At 47.4% G+C, this 17,667-nt stretch overlaps 1 protein-coding gene across 4 annotated transcripts in view; it reads right to left on the reverse strand.

Annotated features, from left to right (window-relative positions):
- Positions 1–17,667, reverse strand: part of ATF6 (activating transcription factor 6) — a 157,689-nt gene that overhangs the window by 56,234 nt on the left and 83,788 nt on the right. For 3 of the 4 annotated variants that reach the window (XM_054712282.1, XM_008153159.3, XM_054712283.1), the window contains exons 14-15: positions 13,772–13,839; positions 12,268–12,382 (exon numbers count right to left, since the gene is read on the reverse strand). In XM_054712282.1, the coding sequence (XP_054568257.1) occupies positions 12,268–12,382; positions 13,772–13,839 (183 nt within the window). The remainder of the gene's footprint in view (positions 1–12,267; positions 12,383–13,771; positions 13,840–17,667) is intronic. The other variant, XM_054712281.1, reaches the window with a different exon arrangement.

Raw genomic sequence — 17,667 nt, forward strand, 5'->3', positions numbered from 1 at the left:
ACCACTATTCTGTAACTAATATAAAACCTGAAACCAATACAAAATAATATTGAATGTAAAGAAATGAAAATTGGAGTGAAATTTTTATAAATTTCAAAGTTTAAATAAAAGCTGTAAAGGAAGGAAGGGGAGAATAAAAATAGTGTTTTTCATTTTAAAGAGTTGTCTTTCTATGGTGCTTTTATACTTCTCAAGTCATTATCTCATTTTAATTTTGGGGCAACTTAAAGACAAGATAATTGTTCCCTCCACTATTCAAAGAAAGGAAATCTTGGTGTCTGGTCCTAATGATTCAATCGTCAAGCCCTTATTGTAAAGCAGGGTTATTAAAATTTTCTGTGCAGGGTCATATCTATACTAATAAAAGCCTTGGGGGTGATCAGGCCAGCAGGGGAGGGTATTTGGGGGCAATTAGGCCTGCAGAGGAGCAGTTAGGTGTCAATCAGGCCAGCAAGGGAGCAGTTAAGGGGCAATCAGGCAGGCAGGTGAGCAGTTAGGAGCCAGCGGTCCCGGATTGTGAGAGGGATGTCCAACTGCAGGTTTAGGCCCGATTCCACAGGGATCGGGCCTAAACCTGCAGTTGGACATCCCTTGAGGGGTCCCATATTGGAGAGGGTGCAGGCTGGGCTGAGGGACACCCTTCCCAGTGCACGAATTTCGTGCACCGGGCCTCTAGTGTCTTAGATATTAATTGAGGCATTACTGTAGGAAATACCACTGCTATTTTGTTTTTTTTTAATAATTCTTTATTGTTGAAGGTTTACATATGTCCCCTTTTTTCCTCTATCACCCCCTCCAGCCTGCCTCCGTCCCAGGCCCTCACCACCCCATTGTCCGTGTCCATGGGCCATGCATGTGTGCACACAAGGTCTTTGGTTGATGACCCTCCTCCGCCTTCCATCCAAGATTCCACTCTGTTCCATGCTTCCATGTTTCTGGACCCACTCCGTTCATCCGTTTATTCTGTTCATTAGGTTCCACATGTGAGTGAGGTCATGTGATCTTTCTCTGACTTTTTTCCCTTAGCATAGTACTCTCCAGGTCCCTCCATGCTGTCTCAGAGGGTAAGAGTTCCTTCTTTTTACTGCTGCACAGTATTCCCTGGTGTAAATGTACCACAGCTTTTTACCCACTCGTCTGCTGATGGGCCTTGGGCTGTTTCCAGATCTCAGCTATTGTACACTGTGCTGCTATGAACATAGGGGTGCATACATTCTTTCTGATTGGTGTTTCGGGTTTCTTAGGATATGTTCCTAGAAGTGGGATCACTGGGTCACATGGCAGTTCCACATTTAATTTTCTAAGGAAACTCCCCAGTTTTCCATGGTGGCTGCACCAGTCTGCATTCCCACCAGCAGAGTATTAGGGTTCCCTTTTCTCCACATCCTCGCCAGCACTGTCACTTGTAGATTTGTTGATGGTAGCCATTCTGACAGGTGTCAGGTGATACCTCATTGTCCTTTTAATTAGCATCTCTCTGATGATCAGGGACTTTGAGCATTTTTTCATATGTTTCTGGCCATCTGTATGTCCGCTGTGGAGAAGTGTCTACTTAGGTCCTTTGCCCATTTTTTATTTGGATTGTTTGTCTTCCTTTTGTGAAGATGTATGAGTTCCTTATATACTTTGGATATTAACCCTTTACTAGATGTATCATTGCCAAATACGTTCTCCCATACAGGGGGCTCCCTTTTCGTTTTGTTGGGATGTGCAAAAACCTTTTATATATTTTGATTGTGTTATTATTTTGATGTAGTCCCATTTGTTTATTTCCTCCTTAGTTTTCTTTGTCCTAGGACAGTGGTCGGCAAACTGCGGCTCGCGAGCCACATGCAGCTCTTCGGCCCCTTGAGTGTGGCTCTTCCACAAAATAACATGTGTGGGCGCGCACGTACAGTGCGATTGAAACTTCGTGGCCCATGTGCAGAAGTTGGTTTTTGGCTCTCAAAAGAAATTTCAATTGTTGTACTGTTGATATTTGGCTCTGTTGACTGATGAGTTTGCCGACCACTGCCCTAGGAGATGTATCTGTAAACATCTTGCTACAAGAGATGTCTGAGGTTTTGCTACATATGGTTTCTTCTAGGATATTTATGGTTTCACAACTTACATTTATTATCCATTTTGAGTTTATTCTTGTTTATGGTGTAAGTTGGTGGTCTAGTTTCATTTTTTTGCATGTATCTATCCAATTTTCCCAACACCATTTATTGAAGAGACTGTCTTGACTCCATTGTATACTCTTGTCTCCTTGGTCAAATATTAATTGGGCATAATGACTTGGGTCGATTTGTGGGGTCTCTCTTCTGTTCCATTGATCGAGATGCCTGTTCTTGTGCCAGTACCAGGCTGTTTCGATTACGGTGGCTTTGTAGGATAACTTGAGATCTGACCTTGTGATTCCTCCAACTTTGTTCATCTTTCTCAAGATGGCTGCGGCTCTTCCGGGTCCATTTGGTTCCATATAAACTTTGGAGTGTTTGTTCTCACTCTGTGAGATGTGCTGTTGGTGTTTTAATGGGGAGTGCATTGAATCTGTGGATCGCCTGGGGTAGTATGGACATTTTAATGATGTTGATCCTACCAATCCATGAACATGGTATATTCTTCCACTTCTTTATATCTTCCTCTATCTCTTTTTATAACGTCCTGTAGTTTTCCAAGTACAGGTCTTTTACTTCCTTGCTTAAGTTTATTCCTAAGTATCTTAATTTTTTTGTTATTGCAATGGTAAATGAAATTTGTTTAGTTTATCTTTCTGAGAATTCATTATTGGTGTATAAAAAAAACATCGATTTTTTTGGGTGTTGCTTTTGTATCCTGTTACATTGTCTAATTCATTTATTAAATCTAGTAGTTATTTGATGGAGTCTTTAGGGTTTTCTATGTACAATAACATGCTGTCTGTGAATAATGAGAGTTTTACTTCCTCCTTCCCAATTTGGATGCCTTTTCTTTCTTCTTCTTGTCTGATCGCTGTGCCTAGGACTTGATGTGCTGAGTAAGAGTGGCCATCGCTGTCTTGTTCCTGTTCTCAGGGGAAATGGGTTTAGTGTTTGCCCATTGAGTATGATGTTGGCTGTACATTTGTCATGTATGGCCTTTATCCTGTTGAGATATGCTCCCTCTATTCCCACTTTGCTGAGAGTTTTTATCAAAAATAGGTGTTGGGCCGAAACCGGTTTGGCTCAGTGGATAGAGCGTTGGCCTGCGGACTCAAGGGTCCCAAGTTCGATTCCGGTCAAGGGCATGTACCTTGGTTGTGGGTACATCCCCAGTAGGGGGTGTGCAAGAGGCAGCTGATCAATGTTTCTCTCTCATCGATGTTTCTAACTCTGTCCCTCTCTCTTCCTCTCTGTAAAAAATCAATAAAATATATTTTTTAAAAAATAGGTGTTGGATTTTGTCAAATGCTTTTTCTCTGTCTATTGATACGAGCATGTGGTTTTTATCTCTCAACTTGTGATGTATCACATTTATTGATTTGCACATATTGTACCAGCCTTGCATCCCTGGAATAAATCCCACTTGGTCATGGTGTATGATCTTTTTAATATATTGCTGGATGTGATTTGCTAATATTTTGTTGAGGATTTTAGCATCTATGTTCATCATGGATACTGGCCTGTAATTCTCTCTCTTTGTAGAGTTTTCATCTGGTTTTGGAATCAGGATAATGCTGGCCTCGTAAAAAGAGCTTGGAGCGTTCCTTCCTCTTGGATTTTTTGAAATAGTCTGAGGAGGATAGGTGTCAGTTCTTCTTTGGATGTTTGGTCAAACTCCCCTGTGAACCTGTCTGGACCTGGGCTTTTGTTCCCTGGGAGTTTTTTGATAACTGATTCTATTTCATCAGTTGTTATTGGCCTATTCACATTTTCTGATTCTTCCTGATTCAGTTCTGGGAGATTGTATTTTTCTAGGAATTTGCCCATTTCACCCACATTGCCCCACTTGTTGGCATAAAAGTTGTTCATAGTATTTTCTTACGATCCTTTGTATTTCTGTGGTGTCAGTGGTTATTTCTTCACTTCCATTTTTGATGTTATTTATTTGGGTCCTCTCTCTTTGTTTCTTGATAGGTCTGGCTAACGGTTCACCAATTTTGTTTATCCTTTCAAAGAACGAGTTCTTGCCGAAACCGGTTTGGCTCAGTGGATAGAGCATCGGCCTGAGGACTCAAGGGTCCCAGGTTCGATTCCGGTCAAGGGCATGTACCTTGGTTGTGGGCACATCCCCAGTAGGGGGTGTGCAAGAGGCAGCTGATCGATGTTTCTCTCTCATCGATGTTTCTAACTCTCTATCCCTCTCTCTTCCTCTCTGAAAAAAATCAATAAAATATATTTTAAAAAAAATAAAACAGAAAAAAAGAACGAGTTCTTGGTTTCACTGATTTTTTTTTTTTGTCTCTATATCATTTATTTCTGCTCTAATCTTTATTATTTCTTTCCTTCTACTTACTCTGGACTTCCCTTGTTTTTATCTTTCGAGTTGTTTAAGTTGTAGGGTTAAATAGTTTATTTTTTATTTTTTCTTGTGTTTTTTTTTTAGGTAGGCCAATAGTGCTATGAACTTCCCTCTCAAGACTGCTTTTGCTGTGTCCCAGAGATTTTGGGTCATTGTGTGTTCATTTTCATTTGTTTCCAGGAAGTTTTTTATTTCTTTCTTGATCTCATTGGTAAACCATTCATTATTTAATAACATGCTATTTAGCCTCCATGAGTTTGACTGTTTTTACTGTAGATGATTTCTAATTTCATTTCACTGTGATCTGAGGAGATGCTTGATATGATTTCAATCATCTTGAACTTGTAGACTTATTTTGTGTCCTAACATGTGGTCTATCTTCGTGAATGATCCATGTGCACTTGAGAAGAATGTATGTTCTTCAGTTTTGGGGTGAAATGTTTTATAAATGTCAATTAAGTCCTTCTGACCCACTGTATCCTTTAGAGTCACCATTTCTTGTAATGCTTTTGCCTGGAAGATCTATCCAGTGAAGTCAGTGGGGGTTAAAGTCTCTACTATGACTGTGTTATTGTTGATCTCTCCGTTAAAGTCCTCTGGAAGTTTATATATATATATATATATTAGGTGCTCTTATATTGGGTGCATATGTGTTTACAGGGTTACATCCTCTTGTTGGATCGATCCCTTTAGTGTTATGTAGTGCCCTGTGTTGTCTCTTGTGATGGCCTTCATTTTGAAGTCTGTTTTGTCGGATATGAGTATTGCTACTCCAGCTTTTTTCTTTCCCATTTGCATGGAAAATTTTTTTCCATCCCTTCACTCTCATCCAGTGTGTGTCTTTTGTTCTGAGTGGGTCTCTTGTAGACAGCATATAGTAGGGTCATGTTTTTGAATCCATTCAGTTACCCTATGCCTTTTGATTGGAACATTTAATCCATTTACATTCAGGGTTATTATTGATAGGTACTTATTTATTGCCATTTTAATTCTGTATACCTAGGTTTCTCTCTCTCTTTCTTCTTCTCATGGTGGTGATATACTCCTTTAGCCATTTTTTTTTCCAGGAAGCTCTTGATTTGACCATCTATTTTGAATGATAGCCTTGCTGGTTATAGTAACCTTGGTCGCAGATCCTTGCTTTCCATTACCTTGAGTACTTCATGCCATTCCCTTCTGGCCTATAGAGTTTCTGATGAGAAATCAGGTGTCAGCTTTATGGGGGTTCTTTTGTAGGTCACAGTTTGCTTTTCTCTTGCTGCCTTTAAGATTCTTTGTCTTTAATTTTTGGCATTTTAATTATGATGTGTCTGGGCATGAGCCTATTTGGGTTCTTCTTGCTTGGGGTTCTCTGTGCCTCCTGAACTTGTGTGACTTTTTCCTTCTCCAGGTTAGGAAGTTTTCTGCCATTATTTCTTCAAAGATGTTCTCTTTCCCTTCCTCCCTTTCTGCCTCTTCTGGCACACCTGCTATTTGAATATTGTTATGTTTTATGTTGTCCCACAGCTCCCTTAAGCTGTCCTCCTGTTTTTTTTCTTTTTGGTTCTCTGAGTGATTTTTTTCAACCCTGTCTTCTAATTCACTGATTTCATCCTCAGCTTCCCCTAATTTGCTGTGTATTCCTTCCAATGTGTTCTTTATTTGTGCTATCACGTTCTATATTTCTGTTTTCATAGTTACTATATCTTTTCTCATGCTGTTGAGCATCTTTACTTTATTCTGAATTCTATATCAGAAACATTTCTTATCTCCATTTCATTTATCTCTTCTTCTGGAGAATTCTCTTATTCTTTCATTTGTGGGTTGTTTCTTTGTCTACTCATTTTGGCTGCCTATTTGGGACTGTGACTATGTATTAGGTAGATCTGCTATGCCTCTCAATCTCAAGTGCAGGACAGTGTCAAACGCTGTTTCTGACTAATTAGGTTAGGCACAGTGGTCGGCAAACTCATTAGTCAACAGAGCCAAATATCAACAGTACAACAATTGAAATTTCTTTTGAGAGCCAAATTTTTAAAACTAAAACTTCTTCTAACGCCACTTCTTCAAAATAGACTCGTCCAGGCTGTGGTATTTTGTGGAAGAGCCACACTCAAGGGGCCAAAGAGCTGCAAGTGGCTCGCGAGCCGCAGTTTGCCGACCACGGGGTTAGGCAAAGACTCAAAGCCTCCAGAGGATGCCTCTGTCTACAGACTGATAGGATTCCATCTTGATTCCCTCAGACAATCATTGTGGTGGGGCAACTGCTTCTGCCTGGAGGCTAATTGTTATTCTCAGTCTCTTAATTGGACTCAGAAACCCCGCACCATGGGGTAAGGTGTTTTCCAATAGGGTGGGCCACCTGTCTCCCCCCGAGGCAAGGCCACCTGTATAGCAAATGTCTGTGTGAGAAAGATGACCTCCACAGCATGAGGAATGACTCAGCACAGGAAACCAGGGTGTCTGCCTTCTGAGCTCTGACCCCAGAGCCCCTGATCCTGCCTCCTACCAGTCTGTATACAGTCTCTACCTGCCTGCCCTCCCTCTGCAAGAGCACAAGGTGGGTGGCTCCACAGGGAATTTTGTACTTTGGCCCTTTAAGAGGGTGCCTGAATTTCCAGCTGTCTCTCCCTAGCAGACAGCAACCCTGCTGCTTTTCATAGCCAGATGTTATGTGGGTACCCTTCTCAGTTCTGGTGCTCTCTGCTGGGGGGCCCAGCTGGGGTATTAGACCCCAGAGTTCCCAGTGGCAAACCCCCACAGCAGAGGTATCTTTCCGGAACTTCAGCTGCCGTCTGTGGGAGCTCAGCCAGTCCTTTCGTGCCTCCTACCAGTCTCTACACAGTCTCCACTTTCGGTCCTCGGTTACTAGGGTTCTCTCCAGTAAGTCTCTGTTGATTTTTCTGGAAACTTTTCTGTATTTTAGTTGTAATTCCAGTTTGGTCCTGGGAGCATGTCCATGCAGCATCCACTTACTCCGCCACAATTTTTTATCTGTCTGTTCTCCCTGCTATTCTGTGACATTGTTCTCGATGGACTTGGATGGGTATGAACTTTTGAACCAAGAACATCACCACTGACCTTCCCGCACAGGTAGAGCCTTCCCTGCACTCTGTCTGAGGTTTGAAGTGTCGGCTCACACTGCCTGAGGCCACACGGACACGGACACCACCTTCTCCATAAAAGAGAGCAGTGAGCTCTAAGCAGAGTCCACGCCAAAATGTTTTTGCCAAATATTAAAAACTGAGGTTGCTAGCACCACACACTGTAGGGACGGACGGACATTTCACAGGTGACGCCCACGGCTCTGAAGCTGGATCCAGAGGGGAACAGGCCGGCCGCCTGGCAGAGCTGCGCTGGAACCCAGCTCTGCCTCGGCTGCTGCATGGTCCAGTCAAGAAGTTCACATTTTCCACACAACTGAGATGTGAAAATACCCGTCAAATGAGGATGGAAAGCGTCAAACTTCATCACTGTGACTTCTCTTAGTCACACACACCGACGGTTGTCCTGAGGGGCGGGCACTGCGCAGAGTCAGGAGTGGTAATGAAAGAGCATGTGGCATTTTCTGCCTTTTTTTTTTTTTAAATATTTCTATTGATTTCAGAGAGGAAGGGAGAGGGAAAGAGAGAGAGAAACATGAATGATGAGAGAGAATCACTGATAGGCTGCCTCCTGCACACTCCACACTGGGGATCGAGCCCGCAGCCCAGGCATGTGCCCTGACCAGGAATCGAACCATGACCTCCTGGGTCATAGGTCAATGCTCAACCACTGAGCCATGCCAGTTAGGCTCGTCCTGTTTTTAAGAGGCTTGAGAGATGAATGAGAAGACAAGCCCTTTAGGTCGAACAATTAGGGCCAACAAAAGGAGTTCTTTGGAACCTGTAGAACCATGGTGCAGAATGCAGTGGGCAGTTCAGGAGGCCCTAAGAGCCGCCGCCCTCACTCCTCAGAGGCGAGGCCCAGGCTCCTGGCCCCAGCCTGTCTCCCTGCTCCAGGGGAGTGGCCAGGGATCTCACAGCAAGTCTGTGCACGAGGCAATAACCAGACACACGTCCAGGTGCTCCTGCTGTTGGGGAGCCTGAAGGAGCCACGTGTGAAAAAGACAGGAGTGGGCTTGCCTGGGCTGCTACTGAGTCAGGAGTGACCACAGCGGCTACAAGGACCAGGGCACATGCCAGCCATGACACAGGAGACAGAGGGACACTTCCTGTGCTTCTTCCATTACAGTAAGACCCTACTACTTAAGGTTACCCTTAGAGTCACACATAGGATACATACAATGGATTTTTAAATAATACCCAAAATGGCACTTGCTCTAGAATACATGAAGTACTCCTAACGGGGGAGAGACATCCCGGAGGCAGGCCACAGCGAGGCTCAGGTCCTCACGTGTCGGCTCCGCTGTGTGCGCATGTGAAACAGATGAGAAGGGGCAGGTCCTGACACAGAGGTCACAGAAGTCGAACGTGCTCCCCAGGCAGCACCGTCACGGGAAGAAACAGGGGAGAGGGGGAGGTGCTAACGCGGCCTCCGTGGTCACCTGCGCCAGAGCCTGCTCGTGATGGGACGCAGCCGGGGAGGGCTCCCTCTCCGGGGCCGGTGGGCTGGACAGTCCTTCAGTGCGCGCTGCGGTCTGACAAAGGAACGCCCTCCCCCACCTGCTGCCTCACACTCGGCAGCCACCTGCCTGTCCGACCAAGGACGGCTTCCTTCGTATCTGTTTGTGTCCCGGGCTCCTGAAACGCTCCTCCCTGAATACACTCTTGTACGAGAGCATTACCACAGACGCGTTAAACGTGACTGGACGTTTTCTTATGGATGTATCAGTTATACCACATTCAACAAGACTTGGAAGGAAAGTTATATGTTACCACCCCTCCCCCAAAGCACAGTAAAACAGTCAGAGCGGAGAGAAAGAGGCGCTCCGACCGGGAGCCATGTTGGAATTCCCGAAACTAAATCGAGCAGGTTACCAAGTGGGTGACACCTCCGTAGAGTCAAAGGGATGGGCGAGGTCTGCAGGCCCACGGGGGACGCAGGAGAGGGGGACACAGCACCCTCTCCCTCGGGAGCAAGTCTGTGCGGGGAAAGCGCTCAGCTCTACTATCAGGAGATGGGGGGGAGGACGGGGGGGGGGGCGTCTGAGAAAGTGGTTCATTAAATATAACAATTAACACTAAACAACGGACTGTTACTTCAAGAAGCATTACTTCTTTCATTTTCATTTCAGCAAGAACAAAAGAACAACCAGATTTAAGAACCAAATTCCTTTCCCATGACACAGTTTATGGTCATCACAATAAAATTAACTCCGGACCCCACTGTGAAAACAAACCCAGAAAGAGAAAAAGGATGTTGTCTCTGAGGACTGTGATCTAATGAAGTTCACCAAGATGTGATAATCAGTCATCAGGAAATGAAGAATCCAAACAGAGAGAGTCCTAACAGTTCCCCGAAGGTGAGAAAGACTGTTTCCACTAGAACAGGAGGTTATGGGGATCATCAGTCCTCCACCAGCACTTCACCCTGTAAACCAAAGGGCACTGGCTCCCCACATACAGCCGTGTAAACTAACGGGCACTGGCTCCCCACATACAGCCGTGTAAACTAATGGGCACTGGCTCCCCACATACAGCCGTGTAAACTAACGGGCACTGGCTCCCCACATACAGCCGTGTAAACCAAAGGGCACTGGCTCCCCACAGGCCGCCGTGTAAACCAACGGGCACTGGCTCCCCACATACAGCCGTGTAAACCAACGGGCACTGGCTCCCCACATACAGCCGTGTAAACTAACGGGCACTGGCTCCCCACATACAGCCGTGTAAACTAACGGGCACTGGCTCCCCACAGGCCGCCGTGTAAACTAACGGGCACTGGCTCCCCACAGGCCGCCGTGTAAACTAACGGGCACTGGCTCCCCACATACAGCCGTGTAAACTAACGGGCACTGGCTCCCCACAGGCTGCCGTGTAAACTAACGGGCACTGGCTCCCCACAGGCCGCCGTGTAAAGCACATACTTAAGAACTCCATCCCCTTCCTTCATGAGAACAGTCCCTGAACAAACAGGAGCATTTTCTCCCGAACAAGTGCGTGTCCTGTTCCCTCGTAACCCACTGCTCACCCGACTTCAGCCCGTGGCTGCACAACGGCTACCGCTCACAGACACCTTCCTGTCCTGAAGAAATGGCAGAGACATCAGCCCGCACCTAAGTGTCAGCTACCTGAGAGTTCAGACATCCTTGGAGTACCTTCTGTCGCACTCCCTGCAATGCATTCATCCTCAGACCCACGAGTCTCCTCTTCCCGGCGCGGGGCCCACGTTCACGCTTCCTTTCCCTCTGAACAGAACCGGGTGGGCGCGAAGGCAGGCAGCGCGGCTCACAGCCGGCACAGGTGCCGAGTGCGAAGGGACCGCCCCTGCTGAAGCGACTGGCTGCTGCTGCGGCGGAAACGCGCCCCTGGCCCGAGGCCAAAACCATATGAAAAGCTTATTCCCTCATCTTCAAGGGCCCAGTCGTGGTCCTGCCGTCCCGGGCGCCTGGGCACCGGCGCCTGAGGAAGAGAGCGGGCTTCCGGGGAGGCTCAGTGGGACAGCAGACAGCGCCCTGTGGACTCCGCTGCTGGAGCACGCTTACGCAGATCCACCCCTCCACATCCTTAAAATACTACGAGGAAAGAAACACCTAGGACTCAAACCACCAATTCTAGCTCATTCATTTGTTCCTGGTTTAACAGACAGCACAGAGGTATTCATACGGCAACTCCATGAAGAACATGTTTTCGTTTTGTAGTAAAAATGGAATAAACTATGTGTTTTTCCATTCGCTTTATCATGTAACATTCAGAAGCACTCGTATAAACACTGACTTTTACATAACCTGCCTAGCATCTGACACGTCCTTCACTAACAGGAGTAAACATTTGCTGAAGGAGAGAGGGGAACAGAACCTCAGGACCCAGAACCAAACATCCCACGGCCACTGCACTCACCAGCCCACGGCCACTGCACTCACCAGCCCACGGCCACTGCACTCACCAGCCCAGGACCACTGCACTCACCAGCCCAGGACCACTTCACTCACCAGCCCAGGGCCACTGCACTCACCAGCCCACGGCCACTGCACTCACCAGCCCAGGACCACTTCACTCACCAGCCCAGGGCCACTGCACTCACCAGCCCACGGCCACTGCACTCACCAGCCCACGGCCACTGCACTCACCAGCCCACGGCCACTGCACTCACCAGCCCACGGCCACTGCACTCACCAGCCCAGGACCACTGCACTCACCAGCCCAGGACCACTTCACTCACCAGCCCACGGCCACTGCACTCACCAGCCCACGGCCACTGCACTCACCAGCCCAGGACCACTGCACTCACCAGCCCAGGGCCACTGCACTCACCAGCCCAGGGCCACTGCACTCACCAGCCCAGGGCCACTGCACTCACCAGCCCAGGGCCATCTGAAACTCACCTGTGCAACTTCAATTTCTCATTAACTGCTGGGAATCCCACCACAAGCCCAAAGAGAAACCTGTATGTCTTTACCTCCCCTTTGGTTTTAAACAAACAGTATGGCTAAGTCTGACAATGCCATGAGGGAGGCGTTTATGTGGCCTGAAGACACAGCCCCTGCCCGGCACCCACCCCACGCTCACCCTCCCGGTGCAGCGGGCCCGGCAGGCGCTGCAGCACTGCGCCAGCTCCGTGCGCTCCCACGGCTCCCTCTCCACAGCCTCACCCCTGGGGTCAGCCCGACGCCGACAGAGCAGGTGCTCAAAATGTGCCCTTTAACCTCCCAAATGCACTTACCCTTCGAAACGACACGACATAAAACGTGTCTCCCCGCCTGTGGATGGCGTCAAAGAAGTCTTGGTAACTTCGGGGGGAAGCGTAGTACACTTGGAGCTCCCTCCCCGGGGGCCTGCTGAGAGAGGAGGGGCACGCTTTAGCACAGACTGGCATGGCATCTCAGAAGCGATTCTAAGCCCGCATCTGCCTACGGGAATCTCAACCAAAACACGAGCAACCTTTCGGCATTTTTCTAGAACAGTCTGAAAAGCCCACGGTCGGAGATCTGTAAGACCAATTCACTGAGGCTGACTCGCTTCTGAGTGGAGATTGTAAGTCGTCCCAGTCACGAGCACTGGGAAGCACGCGGTCACGGAAGCAGCAGCCGGCAGCTTTCCGCGCCAGCGTGCGTGACGCTGGATCTCGTGAACCAGGCGTCTGAGGACAGCACCGCTCCCCCGTCAGCTTGGCTGTGAGTGCCTGCCCTCCTCTTCCCGGGGGAGTCCTTGGGGAGGCCCAGCTTTGAGCAACCCCGTTTCCTCGTCAACGAAAGGACGGCAACGGGTGGAGGCTGAGACGCGGTGCGTGGAGCGCCCGGGCTGCTCTGCCACCTCGCTGCAGCCAGGACAGCCGCTCAGCCCGCACCACGCCCGGCCGAGACCACGCAGACCACAGTGACGCAGTTCTCGGCAATAGGGTCTTTCACTGTTTAGCACAACAAGCCGACACACATAGGTTAAAGGAGAGTTCAAGAAATAACGCTTATTTTTCTCCCAAAAGAAAGCTTACATGTTTTTTTTCTATAGTCTTCTTTTGTGTTTTCAATGAATTTATTTTTTCAATTAATCTTTGTTAACTTAGGAGAAAAGCGTGGCCTAAAAGGAAATTAATTAAAAGTGAGTCATAAGAACTTCCTTTGAAATAATTCCATCTGCTCACTAGGCCATTTCTGACTAGAGTGTCTTGAATACACAGTCAATTATTCCTCGTGATACTTACGTTCTGTGGAAACGGACTCAGCAAACAGTGAACCACTCCCTAAGGGACAGCAGGGTCAGCAAGCCCCTGGCTGCAGCGCTGTCATCGACTGACCAACGTGTCACCTGGCTTTCTGTGTTCTGTTCAGACACCTTCTGACCGGGTACTGTTCGCTCGCTAGCTCTGACCTCGGGTGGCTCTGGCCTGAATGAAGCTCCCCCAACAAGCCCCTTCTCCAGGCTCACCTATCCGGCCTCCGGCGCCCGGGAACATCAGCACTCCGGCATGCACTTGGCCGTTTTAAACGGTGAAATTGCCAACAAAAAGCACAGGGATGTGGGGACCATGGCACTGACACCTGGGAAGGACACCTGCCCCAGGAAGCAGGGCGCTGCCCTGGTGACCCTCACCTGGGAACAGCTACACACATTTGCAAACAACCATGAAAGCAATTTGCGTATTGATTTTGGGGTTACAAGGACATCTTAGCAAGTAGGTGGGTTCACAGATACAGAATCCATGAGCAGGTGCGGCCACATTCTCTCACCTGATGCTGGTGGTCTCTGTGTACTGGACAGCCACGAGCTGAGAGCCGGAGCCCTGGCCCAGAGCGCCCTGGAAGAAAACAAAGGACTTAATGTAATGAAATCATATGAAGATCTTCCGATACTGACTCATTCTACATTTATGTTTACTGAACTCTCATTAAAGCATTCATATAGTTTTTTTCACGAATAGTCTGACATATTGAGTTTATATGACTCAACGCCAAGACAGAAATCAGAGCTCCTATGGTCACATTCTGGCCTGAGGGATGGGTCTTATGGAGGTTGACATTTAAGACACTTCCCATAAAGGTTTTTTAAATAGCCCGAAAGCTTAGTCCAAGCATCACAAGTTTTATGACCAGGTCATATAAGTATTATTGGAAATATAACAACTTATGTTTGCTAAAATAATTATTTTCCCAATGAAAAGTTCCTGCAGTGCAAAAGGTCCTTAACAAAGCTCGATCCTACTGCTTACTGAGTTAAACGCAAAACCCTTCATGCCTAAATACAGCTATGGATGAAGCATCATTAAGGAGAGCTCCCCAAAATAAGCAAGACTTGTCCCTAGACTCAGACATGACCAGGCTGTAAAAACTGACTCACACAAACATTAGGCAAATAGAACTGAACAAGCCATTTAGCTATCAAAGACTTAACACCAGTTAACATAGAAACCTCTGAAAAACTGGGAGAGCTTTGGCATTAGTAGCTACAGGGTTTGGACAAAAGGTCAAAATCAGCAAAAACGTGAGGTAGACAGTAACATGGAAATGAGATTTTACATAAAATTTTCCGTTTTGTTGTAGATTTGTCCACTTTTCCATTTATTCCTGTCACAGTTTTGCTTTACGTATGTTGAAGCTTTGTTATTAGGAGCCTATGTATTTAGAACTCTGTCTTCTTGATTAACCGTACTCTCATCACTATGAAATTTCCATCTTCACCTCTTGTAATATTCTCTGACTGGGAGTCTAGTTTGTTTGACTAATGTAGCCACAGCAGCTTTCTAATACTTAATGTTTGCATACTATCATACTTTTTCACCCATTAATTTTTCATCTGTGTGTGCTTATATATAAAATGAGAGGCCCGCTACACAAAATTCGTGCACTGGAGGGGGAGGGGTCCCTCAGCCCGGCCTGGACCCTCTCACAGTCCGGGACCCCTCAGAGGATGTCCGACTGCCGGCTTAGGCCTGATACCTGGGAGGATCAGGCCTAAGCCGGCAGTCAGACATCCCTCTCACAATCCGGGACCCCTCGCTCTTTACCACCCACCTGCTCACTCCTTACCGCTCAGCTCGCTGCTCCTTAGTGCTGCTGCGGAGGCAGGAGAGGCTCCCACCACCACTGCTGCACTCGCCAGCTGTGAGCCCGGCTTCTGGCTGAGCGGCTGCTCCCCCTGTGGGAGTGCACTGACCACCGGGGGGCAGCTCCTACGCTGAGCATCTGCCCCTGGTGGTCAGTGTGCATCACAGCAACTGGTCGTTCCGGTCGTTCTGCGTAATGGTCACTTAGGCTTTTATTATATAGACTAGAGGCCCAGTGCACAAAATTCATGCACAGGTAGGGTCCCTAGGCCTGGCCAGTGATAAGGGCCTATCAGGTTCCCCACCTCCATGCCTCCCGCCTCCTCCTTCCCTCGCTCCCTCAGCACTCCGCCGCTGCTGCTGGTCACCACCATGTTCTGTGCCACCCCCTGGTGGTCAAGCGCACATCATAGCAAGCAATCAAACTCCCAGTCTCCCAGTTGAACTCCCGAGGGGACACTTTGCATATTAGCCTTTTATATAGAGAGATGTTATTTCTTGCACACAGCATATAATTGGGTCTTACCTTTTAAAAAACTTAGTTTGACAATCTCTCCCTTTAAACTGATGGGTTTATTTACCTTATTACATTTTATTGCGAATGTGGCTGGGCTTAAGTCTACTATCGTGGTATGTATTTTCTATTTGCTCTTTGTTTGTTTATTCTTTCCTGCTTTCTTTTGGTCAAAATACATTCTTTTAGTATTCCATTTATATTTCCTGTGCTGGTTTTATGGCTGTACTTCTTTGTGTTAGTTTTTAGTGGTTGCTCTAAATTACCTTGCCAATAATTACCTTGCCAATACCTCACTCAAGAGACTACACTTTGATCTTTAAATTACCATAGCCAACCCTGAAGTATTTAACATATAAAAAGGGGCATTTATTTTCACCAACATTCACCGATCCTGGTGCTCCTCCTCCTGCTGTCAGAGTTCTACCTGAGACTATTTCCTTTGGTCCAAACATCCGCCTTTAGTGTTTCTTATCATGCAGATCTTCTAGAGACTAAGTATAATAGTTTCATCCATCTGGAAACATCTTTATTTTGCTTTCATTTTGAAAAATATTTTCACTGATTTGACCCTCTAACTTTTCTAAAAACTCAGTCTAGGAAGAGGTAGAATTATAAAATGACACAAGCCAAATCATGAATATAATGCTTAGAAATGACAGAAATTTCAAAGAAATGTCAACTCGTCAGTATCAAAATATCTTAGTGTACTCCTGGGTCCATCTAGCATCCGAGAGGGGAGATGTGAAGGGAAAGGCTGAGAGGGGAAAAGGAACTAGGCAGAGCAGCTGCAGGGTCGGTGCTGAGGGCGCGTCGAGGAACGCTGTGAGCTCAGGTGTGGACAGCAGCCTGAGCGAGGACCCTTTCCTCCTCTGACTGAGTGGGACTTGGCCCCGCAGCTAACACAGGTCCTCCCCACCCCACCGTCTTTCCTTTCCCTGGGATAGCTTCGGGCCCACATTTTGACCTCCATCCGTGGAGCGGACAGTCCTGCGGAACTCACACAGACAGACATGTACCCCAGGTGCGGAGAAAGGGACAGGACTAAACTACAGATCTCCCTCAAATGTTCCAAGGCTGTGAAATTAAACAAAACTACCTTCGCTGCGTTAAAATTCCTTCCAGATTATGGGACATCAACCACCCCTTACACAGTAAGTTCTATTTATTCATCTAATGAACAGGATACAATCACAAGAAATTATATCAAAAGATAAAGCAAAGCAACTCATTCAGGCCAAGGATTTTAACCTCGAGTCACGAAGCCCATGCATCAGCTGTGCAATTCTCCCTGCACAGCAAGGACGCAAGCCCGAAGTGATATTGCCGAACGTTTAGCCACCAGGGTTCTGGACACTGTTTTGGTCCTGCCCACAAGCTGTGCTCGCTGGAAGCGGAAGGAGACAGAGCACGTCCCCTCTGGCCACGGTGGCCGACATGCAGCTGCGGGAGTGTGAGTGCCCTCCTGCAGGACTGGCTGCTGCACACCATGCCATGAGCCGCTGGGGGACGCAGCGCTGCCTGCGACACTGGCAGTGGTTGTCAGTAGCCTCCAGAAGGACTAACAACAATCAAGGAGCCATGACCCGTGAACAAAGGGTCCTGGAGAGGCCGGAGAGGCACACATGGACAATCCTAGACACTGAGCTCATCTAGACCTGGACTCCTCAGTCCCTGCTCAGAGGAAACCATGGGCATGGGCACGGGCATCAGATTGTGTGAGGGTGACAAACAAATTTTTATTCCATTAAGCTACTGAGAATCTGAGGCCAGATGTCACAACTGCCAGCGTTAATTACCTTGCCAATACCTCACTCAAGTGGAATCTCTCTCTCAAGAAACCTTCTCTAAACACCCACTCTAAAACAGCCACCATGTCTCAATCACTCTCCCCTCCAGCCTGTGGCTTCTTCTGAGAGCACATCTCTCACCCTGAGGTCCCTGAAACATCTGTATGCTTGCTGACTTCTTCTCTCCCGCCAGAATGTAAGTGCCACGAAGGCAGGGGCTGGATTACTCACTGCTGCAGCCCCGGCGTCTGGGGAAGCACTGCCCTGTGCCGCCAGCAC

The sequence above is a fragment of the Eptesicus fuscus genome, chromosome 22, assembly GCF_027574615.1.
Source record: "Eptesicus fuscus isolate TK198812 chromosome 22, DD_ASM_mEF_20220401, whole genome shotgun sequence".
NCBI classification, from domain to species: domain Eukaryota; kingdom Metazoa; phylum Chordata; class Mammalia; order Chiroptera; family Vespertilionidae; genus Eptesicus; species Eptesicus fuscus.